At 46.6% G+C, this 26,299-nt stretch overlaps 1 protein-coding gene and 1 non-coding gene across 2 annotated transcripts in view; one reads left to right on the plus strand and one right to left on the minus strand.

Annotated features, from left to right (window-relative positions):
- Positions 1-24,554, minus strand: part of Nup154 (nuclear pore complex protein Nup154) — a 280,785-nt gene extending 256,231 nt beyond the window's left edge. Inside the window, exons 1-2 of the mRNA XM_075703099.1 lie at positions 24,124-24,554; positions 848-1,103 (exon numbers count right to left, since the gene is read on the minus strand). Coding sequence (XP_075559214.1) covers positions 848-1,103; positions 24,124-24,396 — 529 coding nt within the window. The 5' untranslated portion in view covers positions 24,397-24,554. The remainder of the gene's footprint in view (positions 1-847; positions 1,104-24,123) is intronic.
- On the plus strand, positions 16,413-16,487 carry TRNAY-GUA (transfer RNA tyrosine (anticodon GUA)). The gene has a single exon. It is a non-coding gene; the product is annotated as a tRNA-Tyr (tRNA).
- Positions 24,555-26,299: the final 1,745 nt, after the last annotated feature.

The raw sequence follows: 26,299 nt of genomic DNA on the forward strand, positions 1-26,299 counted from the left end.
CACTCCGAGTGAGTGAACACATGCACGAGTTGACCAACTCTTAGCTGCCACATTCCTGTGTAAAACATTATATTATTGTGCTGTATTACCATTCTGTGAAATATCACGTGTATGGAGTCATCATTTTCACATGCCATGTTTAGTGCTGCTTTCAGGATGTAGATCTGGCTCTACTCAATTGCAGTTATTTTAAGTGCACTGTAAAGCACATTTGGCTAAGCAATCTGTGTTGCCATGTTGACATCAATACTGCTGGCAAAAATCTCATCTTTTTTCATTAACCATAATACGCACACTGCGGCACTTGACTGTTGACAACACACTATAGTTGTTAGCTATAGTTGTTCACTTCAGGTGACTTCAAGTGAACTCACAGAAGTGGAAGTTCCATATGTGAATCAGACATCCACCCGTTCGTAGCAATTGCTACAAAGGAAACCCATACGGGTTCCTCGAAAGAAAAGCCTCATAGTTGACGAAAAATTCATCCTGGTCCGGGACTCAAACCCGGGACCACCGCCTTTCCGGGGCAGCCGCTCTACCATCTGAGCTAACCAGGCGGCTAGCAGATGGCAGGGCTAAGTCGAATTTGTCAACAACATGAAGCAAAGGCAAGAGTTTGATGTAGTAGTTCTGCGGAAACCCGCAAGGTTTTGCGGGTTTCCGCAGAACCTTGCGGGTTTCCGCAGAACTACTATGACAAGTTTCATATGTGTGCCAACAAAGTACTCGGCAAAAGAGCCTAATTAATAAATTGTGCCAAAAAATCTGAGCTGAACTGTTATGACATCACAAGCCAACTGCTGCAGTCAATATATTGTGCCCTCTTGGCGCAGTCAATACGTACCCTGCAGGGTTGCACCAAGAATGACAATCTCAGTGCAGGTGGCCAGGCAGAGGAGGGAGTGGATTTGGCGCTGGAACACTCCCGGCTGAGGATGCACCAAGCCCACGGCCAAGATGGCCTCGCTCAGCCCGTCAAAGTATGCCAGGTCGTCGCCCGTCTCGTAACGCCACACAAACAGGTCACTGTCCACCGCCAGCCAGGCCCGCCCTATCTCGGGAAACAGGCCCAGCCGGCACTGCATCTGCGCATGCGCCGCCTGTGCACACGTGCCACCATCAAAAAGCTGCGCTACTACTTGCTTTGCATTTTCAGCACAGTGAAACAGCCTCTGCCGAATCAATTCATGCAACAAAAAACACAAACCTTGCAAGTTATAAATGCAGGTGGAGCACATGTCTAGGTGCTCTGTCACTGCAGGGCAGCCTATGGCAGGGCCTTTTGCACAGTGACAGACAAAGAAATTGTGAATGAATGACCATTACCCTGAAATGTCCACTGAGAAACAGAAACTGGCAATCAACACATCTGTCTCTGCTAGCCCACTTTTTTCTAGCATGAATCTCTACCAACTAGCTTAACTTTCAATCATTCTCCAACATACAGCAAACAAGTCAAGCACAATTCTTGAGTATGCTCAATAATGCACAGTTGCTTTTACTGCTTACAACTGTCCCACACATTTACATTCTCTATAAGGTTGTGTTGCTCGCTGAGCTCTAGTACAGAGCAGTCCACTGTTATTAAAGGGAACACCTGAATGTAGAGCATGTCCACATTTTCCCCTCTCGCAAAAGTACAATTGCCTAGATTAGCAGCAGATAACTTGACGTTGGAAGCTCCAATTCCCTTCAACACACCTGTACAGTGCACTGACGCCTCTGTAGCCACTTGCAGCTAGGACGCCAGCAAAGTGAAAGCCGCACATTTAACAGTGGACCGCATTGTATGTGCTTACCATTTTAGTTAGTGCAGTTCACATCTTCTAATAACATAACTTCTACATTGCTCCAATGTTTTTTATATATTTAAAGGACACTGCACCAGTTAATAGTTTGTGCATCAGTAAATCTTTACAGTAGACAAATAACGTAATTTCATATCTTTATGTACAATATGGTTGCCAGAAGAAGGAACAGATCAGCCTAGAGGCAGTAAGGGCGAAAGCAGACAAATTCAGGCTGGTACATGCAAACAAATATGCAGCCTTAGAACAGAGACATGATGATGAGATAGAGGTAATGAATGAAACCGTAACTAGAGTGGCTTCAGAGGCAGCAACTGAAGTGGGAGGCAAGGCACCAAGGCAACCAGTAGGCAAGCTTTCCCAAGTAACAAAGGAGTTAATAAAGAAACGATAAAGAACGAAAGCATTTAACTCAAGAGATTAAGAAAGAATTCTCAGGACTGTCAAAACTGATCAACAAAGCGAAATTAAGTGATATTAAATATTATAATGTGAGAAAGATTGAAGCAACCATAAAAAATGGGTGCAGCCTGAAATCAGTGAGAAAGAAGCTTAGCATAGGACAAACCAAGATGTATGCACTGAAAGATAAGCAGGGTAATATCATCAGCATCTCGAAGATATAGTAAAAGAAACGGAAGAATTCTATACTGACCTGTACAGTACCCAGAGGAGTCAGGATACCTCCATTTGAAACAGTAATGAACAGGATACAGAAACTTCACCTATAACTAGCGACGAAGTCAGAAAGGCCTTGCAAGACATGAAACGAGGAAGAGCAGCAGGAGAAGATGGAATAACAGTCGATTTAATCAAAGATGGAGGAGACATACTCCTCGGAAAACTGGCGGCTCTTTATACAAGGCGTCTTCGACTGCAAGGGTCCCAGAAAACTGAAAGAATACAAGCATTATAGTAATCCACAAAAAGGGAGACAACGAATTGAAAAATTGTAGGCCCATTAGCTTACTCATAGTATTATATAAAATATTCCCCAAAATAATCTCCAATAGAATAAGGGCAACACTGGACTTGGAACTGGGAAGGCTTAGGAGTAAGGATCGACGGCGAATAGCTCAGCAACCTTCAGTTTGTTCATGACATTGTCCTATTCAGCTACAGTGCAGACGAGTAACAACAAATGATCGAGGACCTTAACAGAGAGAGTGTAACAGTGGGGTTGAAGATTAATATGCAGAAGACAAAGATAATCATGAATAGCCGGGCAAAACAAGAGTTCAGGATCGCCACTCAGCCTCTAGAGTCTGTGAAGGAGTACGTTTACCTAGGTCAATTACTCACAGGGAACCCTGATCGTGAGAAGGACATTCATAGAAGAATAAAAATTGGTTGAATCATATACAGCAGACACTGTCAGCTCCTAACTGGAAGCTTACCATTATCATTGAAAAGGAAGATGTACAATCAGTGCATTTTACCGGTGCTGACATATGGGGCAGAGACTTGGAGATTGACAAAGAAGCTTGAGACCAATTTAAAAACTGCGCAATGAGCGATGGAACGAAGAATGCTATGAATAACGTTAAGAGACAGAAAGAGAGCGGTTTGTATCAGAGAGCGAACAGGTATAGCCGATATTCTAATGGACATTAAGAGAAAAAAACGGAGCTGGGCAGGTTATGCAATGCGCAGTTTTGAAACCGTTGGACCATTAGGGTTACAGAATGGGTACCAAGAGAAGGGAAACGCAGTCGAGGACGACAGAAGACTAGGTGGAGCGATGAAATTAGGAAATTTGCGAGCGTTAGTTGGAATCAGTTGGCGCAGGACAGGGTAATTGGATATCACAGGAAGAAGCCTTCGTCCTGCAGTGGACATAAAATAGGCTGGTGATGATTATTATGATGATGGTTGCCAGAATAAGAAATTAGTGCATTGTTCCAGTTTATGCTTAGCTGTGTACAACTGATAATGTTGAGTATTCAAAACAATTTGTAAAGTACCTTGATTCATTAATAGTGACAAATCAATATGCATACCGCGTCAAATTTTTCATCCATTATTTGAAAGCCTAAAATACTTTTCAGACTCTTAGTGCTCTTTGTTCCATGCTTAAAAGGACACAGAAGAGGAGAAGCTTTTTGAGCTGCAATCATAAATTGCCCTTTTGCAATAAACCACGAAAGCCACTCTTGCCGTAGGAAAACACTAAGTAAAAAAAGTGCAAAATGTGACAGACGGTTGGCCACCTTGCCTTCAAGTTCCCTGCACTGTGATGTCGTGGATTTAGATGAATTCTACTTAGGCCTAGTTATTTTTTATCAGTAAAGATGGACAACTGCATTCTAAATGAGCCACACACAGTTTGCTCATTTTTCCCACAGAACCTTCTTGAAACACAGTTTCGAGCAGGGTCATGGATGCGACAAAAGTGCTTTGTAATCCGTGACATCACACTAACGTATCAGCACTGATATTTTGGCAAGAAATGTAAAAAATGAAAATGTCTTTCAATTTCTCTTTAGCAATCAACCTCTTACCACAAAATGAACTGAAATAGCTTTGAAAAATTACTTGTTAGAGGCCTAAATTAATTAAGCTTTTTGTTTAGTGTTGTGCATTGCATGAAAATAGGTCAGAACACACTAGATTACCAAAATGATTTAAAGTGAGAACAAAGTGGCAAAGTGCTTTGGACAGAGGGTCTAATTAAACGCACCATTAGCAACATATTGTAGCGTAGTAGTGGTAAGTACTGTTAGTGGTAGTGGTAAGTGGTAGTGGTAAGTGGTAGTGGTAAGTGGCAGTGGTAAGTAGTGGTAGGAAGTGGTAAGGGAATACATCTACTTAGGACAGGTAGTGACTGCGGATCCGGATCATGAGACTGAAATCAGAAGAATAAGAATGGGCTGGGGTGCGTTTGGCAGGCATTCTCAGATCATGAACAGCAGGTTGCCATTATCCCTCAAGAGAAAAGTATATAACAGCTGTGTCTTACCAGTACTCACGTGCGGGGCAGAAACCTGGAGGCTTACGAAAAGGGTTCTACTTAAATTGAGGACGACGCAACGAGCTATGGAAAGAAGAATGATAGGTGTAACGTTAAGGGATAAGAAAAGAGCAGATTGGGTGAGGGAGCACACGCGAGTTAATGATATTGCTACGGGACAGCCGCCACAGTGTGGCTGCACTGAGGAGAAAGAAGACGACGTGGCCCCGCTTGAGATAGCGTCGCCATCTTTGCCACTGTTGGTCTACGTGTAAATATATTGCAAATAGTCTTGTACATAAGCCACATGTAACATTAATTTGATGGAAGTGGACGTTCCCCGTCCCCATCATGGGGCTTCGCAGCGGTCGCAACAGCGACAGTGCAACTTCGGCCCCTGCTGGCGGCACTTCATCTACGCAACCGTCTCCGCCTGCAGCCCCGACCTACGTCACCGTTACCCCCCCCCCCCCGGTATCCTGGTCTTTTCAACGGAGTCGGCAGTCCTGATGTTGACGACTAGCTCCGCTTATACGAATGTGTCAGCACCAGTCACAGGTGGGATTCCACTATTATGCTTGCGAACGTTCTTTTCTACCTCGACGGAGCTCCACTTGCATGGTTCCAGACTCACGAAGAGGAGATCTCGAGCTGGGATCTCTTCAAAGAGAAGCTCCGCGACCTTTTTGGCAATCCCGTCGGTCGTCAAGTCAATGCCAAGAAAGCCCTTGCCATACGTGTACAGACGTCGGCCGAGTCCTATGTGTCCTACATTCTCGACGTCTTGGCCCTTTTTGCCAAGGCTGACCTGACCATGTCTGAGGACGATAAGGTTAATCACGTCCTCAAAGGCATTGCTGACGACGCCTTCAATTTACTGGTGCTTACCAACGTCACCAGCATCGATACGATCCTCAAGGAGTGCCGCTGTCTTGAGCATGCTAAAAGCCGCAGGGTATCCCAGCACATCACGCGACTTCCCAACACAGCTGCTACATTATCCTGTGACGACCTCTTCCACCAGCCGTCGCGATATGACAACTTGACCCGCATCATTTGTCGTGAGGTCGAAGCGGCACAACCGGCGGACCCTTCATTCCCGTCACCTGATCATTCTCCGGTGACAATCTCCTTGATCCAGGCCGTCGTCCGTCAAGAGTTATCCAATGTCGGCCTGCAATCCATTCGTTCCTTAGGCTCGGAACCTCTTTCTCCATGCACGTCCCCACCGCGCCCTTCTTACTCCTCTTATGGACAGCGCAACCCCTCCGAATAGCGAACTGTGGATGACAAGCCGATCTGTTTTAACTGCCGACGCATAGGACATGTCGCTCGCCACTGCCGCAGCCGCTGGACTTTTCTGGTGCGCTATTCTTCTGATTACCATCCTCGCCCCTCTAGCGCATCCTTTCCCTTCGCCCCCTCTATGCCCGCTCCATCATCTGACCCTGCGACACCTTTGACATGACCCCGCTACACCCGCTCGCCTTCTCCCTCCCATCGTCAATCTCATTCGCTCCCGTCACGCCGTGCTCCTTCTTCGACCTACTCGCCGCACCCCCGACCGGAAAACTAGACAGTGCAGCTTCTGGAGGTGAAGCTGCAATGACGAAATTGGCACGAAATCCTCGCTTCCCTTTACCCAGGAACAAGAATCTTTTGGACGTTCTCGTCGACAATGTTACTGTATGCGCGTTGATTGACACCAGGGCGCATGTGTCCATTATGAGTGCTGCTCTTCGCCGTCAGCTCAAGAAAGTTCCGACGCCCGCCCCGGACCGAGTTGTACAAGTCGCTGACGGAGGGACTGTTGCTATTGTTGGCATGTGCTCTGCCCGCCTCACCATTGCTGAGAGACAAACCGTCGTTCTCTTCACCGTCATTGAGCGTTGCCCTCACGAACTCATTCTCGGTCTGGATTTCCTTGCCAATCATTCGGCCCTTATTGACTGTTCGGCCGGCTCACTTCGCCTTGACGTGCCTCTTCTTGCCGTCCATGTGGACCCGCCTCCAAGCCGTTTGAGCTGCATGGATTTTATTCGCCTACCGCCTCAATCTGTGACACACATCGTCTTGTTGTCCTCACCAGCTGTACCTCATGGTAATTACGTGGTCGCACCAATTCCGGCAGTTTTACTTAAACATGGTGTTACCGTGCCACACACTGTGCTGAAAATTACTGGCAACAGCACTTGCCTTCCCCTTGTCAATTTCGCGCTAACCGCGCAAGTTCTGCCTCAGGGGATTTCATTGGCTACAATTAGCGCTTTGCAGAATGGTGAGATCGAGCCATTCACAGTGGAAGATCGTCACAGCTCAGCCCATACCGTGACGTCATCGCACGGTACTGATGTCGACATTGAGAAGATGGTTTCCTCTGACCTTACACCTGTTCAAGCTGAAGCTCTTTGCCGCGTTCTTGAAGGCTATCGCAACATTTTTTACTTTGACAATCGACCCTTAGGTCAAACGTCCGTCGTGACCCATCGCATAAACAGTGGCGATGCGAACCCTATTCACCGACGTCCATATCGTGTTTCTGCGTCCGAACGAGCTGTCATCCAACAGGAAGTCAAAAAGATGCTTGCAGAGGACATTATCGAGCCTTCCTGTAGTCCCTCGGCATCTCCCGTCATACTTGTCAAAAAGAAGGATGGCACGTGGCGTTTTTGTGTAGATTATCGCCACCTGGACAAAATCACAAAAAAAGACGTGTACCCTCTGCCACGTATTGATGACGCTCTCGACTGCCTGTACGGTGCCACCTATTTTTCTTCTATCGACTTACGGTCCGGCTACTGGCAGATATCCGTCGACGACATGGACCAAGAGAAGAGTGCATTTATTACCCCTGACGGCCTTTATCAGTTCAAGGTGATGCCTTTCGGCCTCTGTAACGCACCCGCCACCTTCGAACAAATGATGGACTCTTTGCTTCAGGGGTTCATCAAGTGGTCCACCTGTTTGTGCTATCTGGACGACGTCATCGTTTATTCACCCACCTGCCGTGGTTGCTCAGTGGCTATGGTGTTGGGCTGCTGAGCACGAGGTCGCGGGATCGAATCCCGGCCACGGCAGCCGCATTTCGATGCGAGCGAAATGCGAAAACACCCGTGTGCTTAGATTTAGGTGCACGTTAAAGAACCCCAGGTGGTCAAAATTTCCGGAGTCCTTCACTACGGTGTACCTCATAATCAGAAAGTGGTTTTGGCACGTAAAACCCCAAATATTATTATTATTATTAGTTTATTCACCCACATTTGACACGTATCTAGACCGTCTTTCAGCGATTCTTGACGTGTTCCGCCGTGCCGGTCTCCAGTTAAACTCATTAAAATGTCACTTCGCTCGCTGCCAAATCACCGTCCTTGGACACCTCATGGACGTCAGAGGCGTGCGACCTGATCCGGACAAAATTCGCGCCGTTACGAACTTTCCTGTTCCAAAGTCTACCAAGGACGTTCGTAGTTTCGTAGGGTTGTGCTCTTATTTCCGACGCTTTGTGAAGGATTTTGCGACCATCACCCGTCCCCTTACCGACCTCTTGAAGAAAGACGCCCCATTTTCTTGGGGACCTGACCATGCCGCATCTTTTTCGCAGCTCACTACTCTCCTTACCACGCCTCCAATTCTGGCCCATTTTGACTCGTCTGGCTCAACGGAAGTTCGAATTGATGCCAGTGGTCATGGTATAGGAGCAGTGTTAGCACAGCACCAGCGTGGACATGATCGCGTTATAGCCTATGCCAGCCGACTTCTATCACCCGCCGAGCGCAATTATGCAATCACAGAGCGCGTGTGCCTCGCTCTTGTGTGGGCTGTTGCCAAGTTTCGTCCATACATGTACGGACGCTCCTTCTGTGTCATCACTGATCACCACGCGCTCTGCTGGCTATCCTCGCTCAAGGACCCCACGGGACGACTCGCTCACTGGGCGTTACGCCTGCAAGAATATACCTTCTCCGTGGTATACAAGACGGGACGCTTGCACCAGGATGCCAATTGTTTGTCCCGCTACCACGTCGACGACCCGGCTGATGCGGACACCATCGCTTCCGTTTTCTCTGTGTCCCAGTTGCTTGAAATCGGCAACGAGCAACGCCGCGATCCTTCATTACGAGCCCTCATTGACCATCTGGAGTCAACGCCTGGCGACGCCTCTCTCCAGATGTTTCTCCTTAAGGAGGGGACATTATACCGCCGCAATCTCGATCCACACGGCCATGACCTTCTGCTCATAATTCCATCACACCTGCGTTCGACTGTCCTCCAACAACTTCACGACGCTCCCGTGGCTGGACACTTGGGCGTCTCGCGCACATACGACCGTGTACGCCGTCGATTCTTTTGGCCGGGTCTCGCCTGCTCCGTGCAGCGCTACGTTGCCGCTTGTGAGCCCTGTCAGCGCCGGAAGAAGCCCTCCACACCTCCAGCTGGATGTCTCCAGCGGATCGACATCCTACCGAAACCCTTTTTCCGTGTTGGTCTAGACCTTCTTGGACCGTTTCCTCTCTCAGGCTCCGGAAATAAATGGGTCGCCGTCGCTACTGATTATGCTACGCGGTACGCAATCACCAGAGCTCTCCCGACAAGTTGTGCTACTGACGTTGCTGACTTTCTGCTCTATGACATCATTTTAGTGCACGGTGCTCCGCGCCAATTACTCACTGACCGTGGCCGCAGCTTTCTGTCGGCAGTCGTCGAGGACATCCTCCGCTCCTGCTCGACTAAGCACAAGTTCAGCACATCCTACCACCCACAGACCAACGGCCTCACGGAGCGCCTCAACCGGAACATCACCGACATGCTATCCAAGTACGTCGCGACCGACCACCACGACTGGGATCTTCACTTACCATATGTGACAGTCGCGTATAATTCATTGCGTCTTGACACCGCCAGCTATTCACCATTCTATCTCCTATATGGCCGAGAACCTGCGTTGCCCTTAGACACTTTGTTGCCCTCGGCCACACGTTCAGCCACTGAATACGCCCGTGACGCGATCGCACATGCCGACCACGCGCGCCAGCTCGCCCACACCCGTCTCGAGGCCTCGCAGAAGCATCAGAGACGCCTCTATGATTGCCACCATCACAACGTACAATTTACTATGGGTTCTCTGGTGCTTCTTTGGTGCCCCATTCGACGTGTGAGCCTTTCCGAAAAGCTGCTGTCACGCTACACTGGCCCGTACCGTGTGGTGCGACAAGTGACCGATGTCACGTATGAAGTCATCCCCGCCAACCTCTCAGCATCATCGTCGGCTGCTAGTGACATCGTTCACGTGGCGAGACTAAAGCCATACTACACACCTTTCGCCGCGGACGTGTAGATTAAGCACCGGGACAGTGCTTCTACTGCCGGGGGTGATGCTACGGGACAGCCGCCACAGTGTGGCTGCACTGAGGAGAAAGAAGACGACGTGGCCCCACTTGGGATAGCGTCGCCATCTTTGCCACTGTTGGTCTACGTGTAAATATATTGTAAATGGACTTGTACATAAGCTACACGTAACAATACCTTAGTTGAAATCAAGAAAAAGAAATGGGCATGGGCAGGACATGTAATGCGGAGGAAAGATAACCGATGGTCATTAAGGGTTGTGAACTGGATTCCAAGGGAAGGGAAGCATAGCAGACGGCGGCAGAAAGTTAAGTGGGTGGATGAGATTAAGAAGTTTGCAAGGACAACATGGCCACAATTAGTACATGAGCGGTGCTGTTGGAGAAGCATGGGAGAGGCCTTTGCCCTGCAGTGGGCGTAACCAGGCTGATGATGATGATGTAACGTAGATTGCCACGTGATGTAACGTAGATTGTAACGGAGTCTTGCAAAATAGACGCTTTTCTTTAATGGCGGGCCAGAACAAGAGCGTGCAGCTTACACACTTCGTCTTTCATGGCGCCGACCTTTGCACGTGCCGTCCTGCGGTGTGGGAGCCCAATATCTTTGTGTCAATTGCCCCTGATGCGAAAAGCGACCGTCTCGGTCACGTCAAGAAGTTCTTTCAGCAACACAAGAAATGCAACTCGTCAGGTGCATCTCGGCGTTCACGTACGCGCATAGTATGCTTTCATGCGTACTACATGAACAACTTCAGCGCGAGGACAACAACAGAGTGAACCGGGGTCAGAACTGCAGGGGACGACTTCGTAAGTCATGTCACTGAGGTAGCGTGTAACCTTGTAAGGACCAAAATACTGGGCGGCTCAACTTTTCCGTGAGTCCATGGCGACGGACGGGCGTCCAGACCCACACGCAAGCGTCAGTATTGTAATAGACGCCACGTCAACCCTGGTTGTATCGAAGGGTGTCGGTATGCTGTTGGCTCCTTATACGATGCCGAGCAAGCTGGCATGCCTCTTCGGTTCTTTGTACGAACTTTCCACGTGTTCGCTGGTCGGGCTATTATCAGCCAGAGGTAGCACGGTGTCAAGTGTTGACATAACATGGCGCCCGTATACAAGTTCGAACAGCAAAAACTGCGTAGTGTCCTGTACAGTAGTGTTATATGCGAAAATCGCATAGGGCAAGATCTCGTCCCACGTCTTGTGCTCTACGTCGACATACATGGAGAGCATATCAGCCAGCATTCTGTGCAGATGTTCCATTAATCCATTGGTTTGAGGGTGATACGCAGTGCTCTTGCGGTGAGAGCTATGCATCAGCCGGAGAACGTCCTGCATAAGTTCCGCTGTAAATGCTGTACCGCGGTCGGTGATGTGAACAGACGGTGCACCATGTCGTAGGACAATGTGGCGTATAAAGAACTTGGCCACTTCATATGAATTTGCTTGCGGAATAGCTTCGGTTTCGGCGTACCAGGTTAAGTAGTCAGTAGCGATGACTATCCATCTGTTGCGCAAAGAAGTCACTGGAAATGGCCCAAGTAGATTCATTTCTATTTGTTGGAATGGTGGTTGAGGAGGGTCCAGAGGATGGAGAAAGCAAGCCGGTTTAACTGGTGGTTTCTTGCGGCACTGACAATCACGGCAGGTCTTCACGTACCATTGCAAAGAAGAATAAAGCCGGGGCCAGTAATACTTCTGTCGTATCCTTACTAATGTCTTAGCGAATCCCAGGGGTCCCGCTCATGGCTCATCATGGCAGGCTTGCAAAATGTCTTGGCGTAGCGCCGATGGCACAACATGGAGGTACGTATTGGGACTGTTTCCGCAGTTTTTCCTGTAAAGGACGTTGCTGTGCAAGTAGTATGATGATAAGCCGCGCACGAGCGAGTGGGGTAAAACGCCTTCAACTCCTTGGAGGTGCTCGATCAGCGGCAGCAGCTCAGCATCAGCGCGCTAGTGCTCAGCCATCTTTTTGGCGTCGATAACACCGACAAATGGCAAGTAGATCCGATGGCAGGGTCCGATGACGTCGTAGGGAGTGGTGCGCGTGACAAACAGTCAGCGTCACTGTGCTTCCTTCCAGATCGGTAGACAACTGTAATATCGTACTCTTGTAAGCGCAGGCTCCAATGGGCTAGTCTGCCTGAAGGATCCTTGAGGTTGGCAAGCCACCACAGGGCATGGTGATCGCCAACAGCCTTGAAGGGTCTATCGTACAAGTAGGGTCAGAATTTACCAATTGCCCACACAACTGCTAAGCATTGTTTTTCAGTGGTAATTTTTTCAGCCTTGGTGAGACTGTGACTTGCATAAGCAATGGTGCGTTCCGCACCACCTTGCCACTGCACCGAGACCCGCATTGCTGGCGTCAGTATGAATTTCAGTGTCATCTTCGTCGAAATGAGCAAGTATTGGGGCCTCTTGCAAATGCTTGCGCAATTTATTGAACGACTGCTGCTGCTCATTCACCCAAATGAAAGGCGCATCGGCGCGTGTAAGCCATGTCAGAGGCTCAGCAATTCTCGAGAATCCCTCGATAAAGCGCCTATAATATGCGCACAAACCAAGGAAGCATTTGACAGCCTTCTTGTCTGTGGGTGGTGAAAACTCGGCGACGGCAGCTAACTTGTCATGGTCTGGTCGGACACCTTGAGGACCAACGATTTGACCAAGAAAATTGAGCTCTGAGAACCCGAAGTAGCATTTTTCAGGCTTGATGGTGAAGCCGGCAGTATGGATCGCAGCGAGGACACTCTCAAGTCGTGCGAGATGTTCATCAAACGTGCTCGAGAAGACGTCGACGTTATCCAAGTATACGAGGCAGGTTTGCCATTTGAGTTCAGCAAGCATGGTATCCACCATCCGCTGAAAGGTGGCAGGTGCGGTACAGAGACCGAAGGGGAGAACTTTGAACTCATAAAGCCCGTCAGGTGTCACAAATGCTGTTTTTTTATGATCCTGTTCATCAACTTGGATTTGCCGATACCCTGATTTAAGATCCAATGAAGAAAAAAAACTTGGCATGTTGTAGACGATCCAATGCTTCGTGGATGCATGGCAATGGATAAACATTGCGCTTGGTCACACGGTTCAACTTTCTGTAATCTACACAGAAGCGTAGTGTGTTGCCTTTCTTTCTCACTAACACTGCAGGGGAGGCCCACAGGCTGGTGGACGGCTGGATCACGTCGTCTTGGAGCATCTCTTTCACCTGATGCTTGATCGCTTCCCTTTCCACTGGAGACACTCTGTAAGGATGCTGACGAACAGGACGTGTGGACTCGTTTGTAATAAAGCGGTGTTTTGTGATGGACGTGTGCCGCACTTTGAATGATGTTGAAAAACAATCCGCAAATTCATTCACGAGACTCAGTAGACGGTGTTTCTGATGGTGTGGCAGACCGGCGTTTACATGAATCCATTCTTTTAGGCTGGGTAACTCAGATTGCTGAGACGGTGCGGTTTCCAATGTGGCAATGTCATAACATCAGTGATTTAGCAATGAAATGAAATTGTCATTCCTCGTGGTACATGCCGATATTCATTGGTAAAGTTTGTTAGCAAGACGACTGAACATTTGTTTCGCACCTGAAGAAACCCTCTGACTATACAAATGTGGCACTCAAGAAGCAGGGGCATGTTTTCCTCAGCAATTCCTTCAGTGTCGTCCTCCATGTCGCATCGGACAATGGTAAGCACGCTGCTCTTGGGTGGCAACGTGACCTGATCCTCAGCTAAGCGAAGCACAATGTCATGGTCGTTGTCATTACTGTTCGCTATGGCTTGCGTAGTAGCGAAGCTGACTCTAGACTCTTACAGGTCCATGATAGCACCATTCGCCTGAAGGAAATCCATGCCGAGTATAAGGTCCTTTGAACATTCAGGAAGAATGACGAAGTCGCCGATGTACGTGAAGCCCCGAATGTCGACTCATGCCGCGCACTGGCCCATTGGAGTTATGAGATGCCCTCCTGCAGTACGAATTTGAGTTCCGGTCCATTGCGTCGAAACTTTGTTCAGTATACGCGCGAGATTCTGGCCCATAACAGACGTGTCCGCACCCGTGTCGATTAATGCCGTGACTTCGTGGTCATGTATGGTAACTGGTACGTCACAGGATACCGACACAGAACTACACTGCTTTCACTGAGTTTCAATTACGTCATATTGCGGTCGTCGTAGTGGAGCATCTTGAGCACTTGCAACGTCAGCGACTTCAACTCCGCAGGTCGCTGGACACTCGTTATTCATGCCTGGTTGCTCTCGGTGTGAATAGGAGGCTGGAAGACCTGTTGCGGGTGGGTGACGGTGACCGGGGCTCAAGGAATCATGGGGCAAACGATGTCCTGGCGTCCGTGAGTTATGCTTCAATCTCCAGAGGGCGTTCACCATTGCGTGGGCATGGCGCATTCAGTGAAAATCCACGGAACCCAGCTCGGCGGTAAGGACATGCCCTGTAAAGGTGATCGGCTTCACCACAATGAAAACGCAAGGGCCTCCGGTCTGCGGTGCACCATACGTTGCTCTTGCGGGAGTGGTCGTGTTTCAGCCATGAATGGTGTGCGATGAGGCCTGAAGTTGCCAGTTGCTTGTTCAATGGCACGCACACCATGGAAGTTCAGGACGTCGCTCACATCGCGACAAATCGGGGACAACGAACTTCGCACAGTTTCCGCATACGACATGCGAGGTTGTGGCTGCCGTACCTCGTGCTGTGGTGTCTCGCTTCGCTCTGGTACTTGTACTGCCTGCCTGATTTCCTCCCAGACGACCTCACCAATAGCGAGTAACTGTACCGATGCTGGAGCCACCTGAAGCTTTTGGAGCTCTTCTCGAACGATAAGCCTAATGAGCTTCCGCAAGGCATCGGTACTGTCCAGGGGTATAGCGAGAGAGTCACGCGATAGTCGACACGTCGCGGTTGTGCTGCCTTGTTCGCTGCTGCAGTGCTTTTTCCATGGATATGGCTCCCACGAGAAACTCGGCAACGGTCTTTGGTGAGTTGCGTATTAGTCCACCGAATAACTCTTGCTTGACGCTGCGTATCAAGTTCCTGAGCTTCTTTTCTCCCGGCATGGACGGATCCGCGCGTCGGAAAAGTCGGCACATATCTTCCACAAACCTTGCGACGCTTCCGTTCAGCCGCTGCACTCTCGCCTGAATTGCAGATTCAGCTCGCTCCTTGCGATCGAGGCTGGCGTATGTGCTGATTAGCTGCCGTCGGAGTTCGTCCCGTGTCGATAGGGCCGCCTCACGGTTCTCAAACCATGTCCGTGCATAGTCCTCGAGGGAAAAGTAGGCGTTGCGTAACTTGCACTCTGGAGTCCAGCCGTTGAATTCTGCGACACGCTCAAAGTGATCGAGCCAGTCCTCAACATCTTCGAAGGTGTCCCCAAGGAAAGATGTGGGGATTCGTGGCTGGTTAAGTACAACCTCGGTCGGTGCGATCGAGGAAGAAGATGGAACCGATGTACTCATCCTTCTGACTTGATTTGGTAGAGGGTCGTGCTCAGACGGCAGTCCTTGAAGTCGGCGGCTTGTCCGTACGTGCACAGGAGTCAGCTCGACCGGACTTCGTACTGGGCTTGTAGACGGTGTTCGATCTGGGAGTGGTAGCATGTACCCCGCACCTCCACCAGAAAAATGTCACGTAGATTGGAGACGGAGTCTTGCAAAATAGACGCTTCTCTTTAATGGCGGGCCAGAAAAAAGAGTGTGCAGCTTACGCACTTCATCGTCTTTCGTGGCGCTGACCTTTGCGCGTGCCGTCCTGTAGTGTGGGAGCCCCACATCTTTGTGTCAATAGTTACTAAAAAAAAGCTCACTGGAAATCCAGCATTCCACTGTGTGGCATGCTTCGTTGAGACTATTGTATTTTTTATGGAACAGAGATTTCCTTTTCCCTTTATTCATTACTTCTCTCCACCTTGCGGGTTTCCGCAGAACTACTACGTCAAACACTTGCCATTGCTTCGTGTTGTCGACACATTCGACTTCGCCCTGCCATCTGCTAGCCACCTGGTTAGCTCAGATGGTAGAGCAGCTGCTCCGGAAACGCGGTGGTCCCGGGTTCGAGTCCCGGACCAGGACGAATTTTTCTTCAACTATGAAGCTTTTCTTTCGAGGAACCGGTATGGGTTTCCTTTGTAGCAATTGCTACGAATGGGTGGATGTCTGATTTTCTTTTTATTCATTACTTCTCTCCACTTTGCGGGTTTCCGCAGAACTACTACGTCAAACACTTGCTATTGCTTCATGTTGTCGACACATTCGACTTCGCCCTGCTATCTGCTAGCCGCCTGGTTAGCTCAAATGGTAGAGCGGCTGCCCCGTAATGGCGGTGGTCCCGGGTTCGAATCCCGGACCAGGACGAATTTTTCTTCAACTATGAAGCTTTTATTTCGAGGAACCGGTATGGGTTTCCTCTGTAGCAATTGCTATGAACGGGTGGATGTCTGGTTTTCCCTTTATTCATTACTTCTCTCCACCTTGCGGGTTTCCGCAGAACTACTACGTCAGAGATTATGAAGCACGCAACACTTGCCATACTGCATATATAAACTATCCACAGCTCTAACCAAAACAAGAACTTTAATTATTGAATACTGCACATGTTCAAGAAGAAAAACGACAAGGTAAGTGTGTGTTCTTACAGTTTTAAGATGCGTCATGTCAGGTTTTCCCATCTATGGAAATGGCTGCTTTCTTGTACATTTCCTGCATTAAGCCACATTTTCTAATGGAATTGTCCCAAGAACGGCAAAAAGCTGGGCTAGTTGGCAAGGATTCATAATGCAAAGGGGTAAGGCGTGCAGACACAGACAAGAGAAGTGGTGTTCGTGTTGTCCACTTCTCTAGTGTCCATGTCTCCACGCCTTACCCCTTCTTTGCATTATGAATTGTCCCAAATACATTGGAACTGTCCCTAAAACATTGAATATTCAAAAGCAAAGTTAGATTGTTACATTGCCCCGAAAGCACCTTTCGTACTAGCAGTAATATTTTTGGTAGTTTAGTTCTTTTCTGTGACAATACTAACGCAGGGTTTGGGTACGGGCTAGTTGGTATTCCATTTTTTCAAACATCACTTGCAGCGCATACATTGTACATGCAGCAAGTGATGCTTGAAACAATACTAACATTTAGCTTGAAAATAGTTAACTGTTTCCTTTGCTGCGTAAGCTATCTGCCTAAGTTTGCTTTTGTCTGTATATAAATACTGTTTGCAACTTAATTTTGGTGTGATGGGTAGAGAGAAGGTTCTCTCTTGCTTTTTTGTGAGCATGCTAGTGCACTCGTGGTGTGCTGTCGTTCGCCATGCCTGTTGTCGGGCCTCGAACACTTTGAAGCCATGTTGTGTGGGTTCTTATTCTGGTCCTTTTCCATGCATGTCATGAGAATACATAAACATCATTCATTCATCAAGAAAATAAAGCAGCTGTAACATCCTACTGTCTGGGTGCAGATCAAGCCATGATGCTCCACCAACTAGCTCCTATCACAGCATTAGTATTGAAGTTGTAGTGGAACTGGTGCTGTAAGCATCAGTACATCGCTTTTTCTTGCTTTCTCTAATACTTCTGAAATGTGTAAGAGAAGACAGCCAGCTATTAAATAGTAAGCGTGACATCACTCAGGCATAAATTAGAGAAGCACGCTATTAAAGTGGCTCACAGCCATGCAGCTACATAAAATAAACGCTGTAATCATTCACAAATAACAAACTGCTTCAGTTTGTGCAATGCTGGTTAAGAAAGTCAAAATTACAACAAAGCTGTTTAGTAGTGCCACGTAAGAAGATTTGTGCGAGACGATCAGATGTGCCAGTAAGCACACATATATAGGGCAATCTTGAAAAAGTGCAACATTTGTTTATAAAGCTTTCACAGCTAAAATGCCTCTTTCTCTGAAGGCACAACATTCTTCAGCGACATTCACAGGGGTTTCAACACATTTTTAAGTATTTCATGATTAACTTGCAAAAAGTGGAAATGAAAACACCGAACATGGGCCAACACTCAGAAAGACTAACCAAGGTGGCCCCTAAGAAAGTGCTGTGCTCTTTTTATCACTCACATTTTGCCCGTCGGCAGCTTTACAGTCCAAGTGTAGCATCACACATCACAAAGCGACACGTCTGCTACAAGAGACATCTTAGTAGATCGACCCCGTAATGCACAACCAAGCACACAGGCGTTTTTGCACTCCATCAGAATACCACTGCTACGGCCAGCAATTGAACCCACACCCTAAGCAACACACAGGAACTTAAAAGTACCTGCAGCTTTAAAATCACCAGCACCTTCTTTCGTGTATTATCCTCAAGAATATGGTGCAGGATTCTTTTTCCCATCATTGTATGATTTTCGCATTGTGGCACACTGTACTTTTCAATGCTTCTTGCCCATTCACGTCTGTTTATTAAGCAAAAAAGAGGCGAGGCGTGCAAACAGGACACAAGAGTAGAGAAGTGGACAACACGAATGCCAACTATCAACTGGAGGGTGCACAGGGGCGAAAAAAGAAAAAAGACACAAAACTCATCTGAGCAAGCTCAGGAATGGTACCACCACGTGTATTTCCCTACATAGCCAAGATTGTAACTGCACGCCAGAGTTAGATGAATGCGCGATATTGTACAGGCATAAGAATGAAGATACGCGTCTTATGGTAGCAGCATGGCATATCTATAATGGTGTAAGTGCATGCGTGAGTCAGCCTTGGATTACTTTACATAAGAAAGAGATTAAGTGCCTTAACAGTTATCTCTCACGTAGACTGGCACGTGTACCTGACTGACATGTGGTGTTACCATTCCTGAGCTTGCACAGATGAGTTTTGTGTCTTATTTCTTTTTTCGCCCCTGTGCTCCCTTCAGTTGATGGTCGACGTTCGTGTTGTCCACTTCTCTACTCTTGTGTTTTGTCTGCACGCCTCACCTCTTTTTTGCATAATGAGTCCTTACCAACTAGCTCAGCTTTCTGTCGTTTGTTTCTCTTCCAAAAAGCACCAAAACACTGGGGAAACCACCTGGGCCTCATTATCGGCTTCAGAGAAAATCTGCATGGTGGTGCCCATGTAGCTGGGAAGTTCAGAAGTGCAATAATGCATTTTGAAGTTACAAATACAGTTATGGCTGGAAATAAACCAGAAAGCGTTACGTAGATTAGCATTGAATGTGCATGGAAAAACTAGGAATGAAGAGGTACAGGGAGACATGGAACGGGGTCCTTGAAGGAAGCACAAAGATATGTATTATGAGAAATTCTTGTTGGGCTAGTTGGTGATGCATAGCCATTAGAAAAGGGATGCACATATACAGACACTCACCTGTCTCCTTCTTCGTTGTACATGTACTGATATTTTGTATCTTTGTTTTATTTCTATCCACTCCTGTAATGGTCCATTCTTGGACTGACAGTATAAATAAATAAACAAACAATCATGCTCTTATTACAGTGGAAATTAAAACACTTTTAATGACGTCAAAGTTGCATACAAAGGAACACTATGCTGCCAAGCAATACTTTCAACACAGATGTAAATAACTAAGACATTAGGAGGAAGGGGTAATCAATTTGTCTTATCTGTGATGCATGCACGAACTATTTTTTCTGTATTCTACCGTCCACCCAATGGGAATGTCGAGCGATTCTTGGCGTTTCTGGAGAAATTATTTTCATATGCACATGATCTACAATGTACAGTTGTTTTCGGTGGCGATTTCAACATTGACGTGTTGACTGATACCGCAGCGAGTAGAGACTTTTTGCTTTTGTTGCAAGCATATGGCTGTCATAATACTATCTTAATTCCAACTAGAGTCACAGCTAACACATCTACCTGTATTGACCTTTTTCTGACAAACTTTCCCCAAGCTGACATAAAAGCCGGTGTTTTCACGTATGGTTTAAGCGACCACATGCCCATCTTCCTAAGTATCATCCGTAATAATAAAAGAGAAAACAAATGTAACTTCACTTATCAACCAATTACAATGCACCAGCTTGCACAGTTCCGAAATGAAATACGGCTGATTAACTGGGGGGATGTTTTTGCTGCAGATAACCCAGATGCTGTCTATGAAATATTCTTGCACACTTTTCAAACTTGCTACAAAAAACATTTCCCACTTCGTACCAAACCTTCGCGTTCTTCGAAAATCCGCAAACCATGGATCACGACAGAATTGCTGCGTAAAATTAAGGTTAAAATAAAATTATATAATAAGTTCATTAAAACCCGGAATCCACATGACCTGCAGGTTTTTAAATCTTTTCGGAACCAATTAACAAACGAGCTGCGGCGCGCTAAAGACCGCTATCATTTCGAATACTTTCAATCCTGCTGGAATGACAGCCGGAAATTGTGGAAGCGGGCCAACGTTTTGTTGAATAGTGTGCCTGATTATCAGCCTCCAACAGGTATTTTGGAAAATGGCAATGTAGTTCCAGACGTGTTTTTGCCTGACACGTTTAACAATTACTTTACCAGCGTTGCAAGTACACCTATCAACATGAATGCTAGTCGTTACTTATCCGTTGATTGCTCCGATTCAGTTTTTTTGCACCCAACAAACGTTTCAGAAATAATATGCAAGTTCTGTGAACTCAATAACAGCAGCGTTTGTGATGTCAATGATATTCAGATTAAGCCTGTGAAATACGTTTTAGATTTGATTGCGCCTGTATTAATGCACGTCTACAATGTCTGCCTTTCTTCCGGTGTATTTCCACGTCAGATGCAAACTGCAAAAGTTTTGGCTTTGTTCAAGAAAGGAGAAAAGAAATTGTTGACAAATTATAGACCGATTTCTATTCTCCCCGTATTTTCAAAAGGTTTAGAAAAAATTATCTTTCAACGCATTTCTGATTTCCTCGAAAGCAAAAAGTTTTTAACCGATTGTCAGTTTACCTTTCGTAAAAATAGGTCTACTCAACTTGCCCTGCTTCAGCAAAAAGAATTCATTTTGGATAATTTTGATAAAGGCCTTCTTACTCTAGGCATTTTTAGACTTTAGCAAGGCCTTTGACTGTATTAACCACGACCTTCTGTTACATAAAATGAATCGTTATGGTATTCGTGGCATCGCTTTAGACCTGATTAGGTCATATCTGCGTCATAGATGCCAATTTGTGCAAATTAATAACATTTCATCCCAAGTTAAACCAGTTTATATTGGCATTCCGCAGGGTAGCATTTTAGGCCCTCTTCTTTTTAATATCTTTATTAATGATATTGTTAATGTAGATTTCGCCACCAAGTTTATTTTATATGCTGATGATGCAACCGCGTTGTTTTCCTCAAATAATGCTATAACACTGCTTACAGTTGCGAATTGTGTGCTTAAGAAATTATATACTTGGTCTCTCGAAAATGGGTTGAAAATCAACACAGAAAAAACTAAAGCAATTTTATTTCAAGCCAAGAATAAGAATGGTCTCCTGAAGGATGACATTATACTTGGCTCTTCAAAAATCATGCTCGTGAATTCCATTAAAACCTTAGGTGTTTTCTTTGATCATGACATGTCGTGGAACTGTCATACTAATTTTTTAACAAACAAGCTTTCTCAAGTTTCAGGCCTTCTTTTTACTATTAAACAGATTCCACAGAAGGTAAAACTTCTGCTCTATAACTCTTTATTTGTTTGTCACCTAAATTACGGCTGCCTGGTTTGGGGCACAACATCTGCCACTAACATTAATCGTATCTTTCGTCTACAAAAAAGAGCCATTCGTGTTGTGTGCAAAGTGCCATTTGACTTTCCAACTAATTCATTATTTAAAGACTTAAAGATACTTAAAGCTCCTGATCTCTTGAATTTTCGCTTAGCGTTAACATATGGTAAGGAATGCCAGAAAAACATTAACCACGTCAGGTCTATAGCCAACTTGACACGAAATAGAAGCTATTATGCTACAAGATTTCCGGAATATTGGTTTGTGCCATACCCACGTACCAACTATGCGAAACAAAAGCTCTCATATACTTTACCGCATTTATTAAATAAGTTAATGAACGATGGTATTGATGTCTTTTCTTGCAGTAAAAACAAATTAATAAATTACTTTGGTGCCTATTAGCCTTTAATGTCTGTATAAGTAGGCTTCTTTTTATTGAGTTATGTATTTTTTCTATTGCTATCTGCTGTATGTACACTTGTATGAGAACGTTTACTTTTTTTTTTTTTTTGCCATGTGTTTGTTTACTGCTGCTGCTGTCACGAGAAGGATTAAGGACTAGACAAGTTGCTCTTTTGTAACTTTTTTCCTTATATCCTCCATAAACTTGCATATTTATGGAAATAAATTCATTCATTCATTCATTCAAAGGGAATGGAAAACAGAGTGAGCGCTCACTCTGTTCTCCGTTCCCTTTGGTTACCCCTACCTCCTTCCTTTTTTGCTCTTCCGAGCTGCGCTACAAGCCCAAAACAAATAAGACATTAGACACTCATGAAGCACAGACTAACAACTATTTACTGACGATGATAGAAAAAAAGTATATACATCTCTCCCAACTAAATTGTCTTTTTGTTTTAAGGCACAGCATTTTCCGGCAACATTCACAGGGGTCTGCAACTGCCATTAAACAGTTGTTAGTCTGTGGTTCTTGTTGTTCCTCTTCACATGTGTGGAATGTCTTAGTTCTTTGTGTCCATGTTGAAAGTATTGCTTCGCAGCACACTGTTCCATCACGTCACAGAACCAACTGGTCCACTACAACACATCATTGCACACAAACTTAAATGGCACACTGGCGTGTGATGGCACTTGTCACTGTCCAATTTTTAAGAGGAATTCATTCAAGGCCATCATCATTGCAAACATGATAATGATGATCTCTGAGTATCTTGTTTGAACATCTTGTTGCATAGTGGGACATTGTGTCAACCTCCACAACACAGCTCCATGAACAATACTTGCTCAATGTGATAGCAAAAACAAAACAGACGGCAGATGCAAAACCAATTGCCCACAAAGAATGTTGACTGTTCGACTAGCTGTTCTTTCATTCTGACTATGGCGCAAAGAGGCGGACAGACAGAAACTTGTCCGTTTATTGTTTGCGTCTGCACACCACTTATAAATTAAATTATGGGGTTTTACGTGCCAAAACCACTTTCTGATTATGAGGCCCGCCGTAGTGAAGGACTGGAAATTTTGACAACCTGGGGTTCTTTAACGTGCACCTAAATCAAAGTGCACGGGTGTTTTCGCATTTCGCCCGCATCGAAATGCGGCCGCCGTGGCCGGGATTCGATCTCGCGACCTCGTGGTACACTACTTTTCCCTGAGTTACCATACTCAGAAGAGTTACATACCATACTCAGTGGGCCTCTTTGATTATCCGTCCCCCGACAGTCCCGGACTACCTAAGGCGGTGCTTTCAGTCAATGAGCGTTGCGTGTGCAGCATCTCAGCCAATCCGGGACTGCCAGGGTCGAATAACTGAAGAGGCGCAGTGCTGGGGTCTATTCGGCAAGTTTCTGACTGGAATAGCCGGAGCGCCAGGGCGATTTTTTTCATCGCATACCATATTCCAAACGGCACATTACGCATCTGAACAACCTAGCTGGCGTCGCATAAGTAACTCGCGCCGCCAGTGCAAGTCATCTGTCAGGCCGTGGGGGAAATGAAAGTTTGCAAAGGTGCAACCAGTCAGGATCTTTCATTTCGTTCATTTGTACCTTAGTTAAAGAGCCTGGAGGCATTCCATTACAGGGGGGAGGGCGAGAAACATGTCTGGGTAACAATATTCAACGAGTGTAAAGTAAGTATAAATTTTAGTGCAGTTGTAATACAGACGTAGCTGTCTTAAAAACACTGCCGAAGGTAGCGTCCTCTTGAAACGTCCGCTCCGACAGACAATCAAGTGCAGCAGCACACTGAGTAAGTGATGCAGTGAGCCACGGATTAACAACCGCGTGCTGCTCTAGCTGCACTGAGACTACGACAACCACCGCGCTATGACCCAGCAGTAACCATAGGCGCACTTGACTGACCTGCTCGACCAGTTCAGCGGGCAACGGCACCCTTCGCAGCAGCGACGAAGCACCAGGCGCCGGTGCTGCGACACAGTAGGGATCTGCCGGGTAGTCGAGATCCTGCAGACCGCTGCAACTCGGCAGAGGTCCGTAAGCAGCGAACTGGTCCACGAGTAGCGGGTATGAGCTGTCCGATTGCAGGGCGTGCTCGACGAGCTTCACCGTGCTCTCCAGGGCCTGCGCAACAGCCGCCGCCTCGGCCGCGGGCGGAGAAGACAATAACGGGGCCATCTACTTTCGCGAACAAGGCTTGCGTTTTACATGGGCACCACGATGACGGTAGTCCACAGTGATTCCAAACGCCGGCACACCATAGCATAAAGAACGGCACACCACGAGCGCACATGCACAACGGCGGCGGGCGCGCTTTTCGCTGGATATTTGCGTGGACGGATATTATGCGCATCCTTTTCGAAACAGGGTGGTGGCCAACGCCACTAAGCCAGTGTTGCGAACTCACTGTGTTGCCTTCATGATCATCATCATCATAAACCTATTCCGCCATTTTTTTTTATGCGTGACGGACTTCTCTACTGACTCTAGAGGACAAGCTACCCATAGGTTAGAGACCTGAACATCGCCCCCGAGTGCTCCGTGATTGCTGCGCATGCGTGAGCTGAGAGAAGGTGAGAAAGGAGAACAACTCATTTTCGCAGGATGTGACGTCACATTGTTGCATGTTTTTACTTTTTTGAAAGAGCTACTCTCGAACGTAGATTAGCCATTGCCGTCGTGTCGGCTGCAAGACGTTCTGCGCGCGCTTGGCGCGCTTTTGTGCGTGTCGAAAGCGTATAACGTGCGAGCGCAGTTCGACTTGAGCGATCGTGGGCTTGGACTCCGTAACATTTGTTTTCGTCATATGCGAGTTAGGGGCTCGCCGACAGGTAAACCGCCGCTGCACTTAGGTGAATACCTTGTTTTTCGTGGTCCTGAAATAAATAGCGCGTCGCTGCGATGGTGATCGACTTCAATCGAGTGCGGCAATTGCTGCGCATTACGGGCGATTTAATTGCACAATACGTGCTGCATTATCGGTGCAGATAGAGGAAACTTATCCTGTGAACCTTACTTCCGTCAGACAGTCGGTTAGATGTTTCGCTCTTATCCAGTGCACATTTCTTGATATCCACTAGCGAACTGCTTCAAATACGAAGTGTCTATTGACCGTGCAGATGTTTTTTTTTTTTTTTTATTATTCACACAACTGGCGATGGGCAGCAGCGTTACGGCCGTGAGTTTTCCTTTCGAGCAAACCTTTTGAAATTGATCCATGTTTTCGCTCATGTTCGCGAGATAGCAAATTTAAGTGTTACACGGCCGCTGCTGTATTTTTCGATTCCATGTGACCTAGATTTAAGCTGCCTCAGGTTGTATTAACGCGCGCAGATGCTTTTAGAAAAATAGTTTTCACCTGAGAAATCAATGCAGTGTGCCAGTTCTTTTGGAATGGTGCTATTTGTGAAATTGATCATATTTCCCCTAGTCATGCTCAACTACTTACTGGTCAGATGCTTGAACTTCCGAAGAAGTATTTGTGAAGTTTCCCTTCCAACTCAGCATTGTAACCAACGCTTCTCGGAAGTATGAGTGGTATTTGCCCCTGCAACACTGTCATGAGTTCAAGTTCAAATTCTGCCCACCGACTGTCTATCCATGTGCCACTAGAAAGCAAAGAATTCATTTCTCAATTGTCGCAACATTTCTTTTTCATTCCATGTTCACGAAATTTGTTTACTTCTTTTCCTGCAGTCATTGTGGACTTGCACACATTGAAGTTTTGGATAGTTTGGCAAAAGCATTGCATAGTGGGCCTGTAGGGTTTTTTTTTTTCTTTTTTGTATTTAGCGCATTGCCCTTCTGACTGGACAAATTAAGTAACTGCATTACAAATATTTCACTTCCTTGGAATGTCTGTTCCATGTGCCTCATAACAGTACACGGTTGAATTTGGCATATGCACCTTCATATGACCAAGTGTAGGTTTGTATTGGAATGGAAATAAGAACATGAGTGCTTCAATTGTCTTCATCACATTGCTGATGCCTTCAATGTGTGAAAATGGCTTGTAACAATATTGCTGTGTTTCATGTGAGGATATGGAATAGAATAACTTTCTTCTTTTATGCTGAAGGTA

Source organism: Dermacentor variabilis, chromosome 8 (assembly GCF_050947875.1).
Source record: "Dermacentor variabilis isolate Ectoservices chromosome 8, ASM5094787v1, whole genome shotgun sequence".
Taxonomy (NCBI): Eukaryota; Metazoa; Arthropoda; class Arachnida; order Ixodida; family Ixodidae; genus Dermacentor; species Dermacentor variabilis.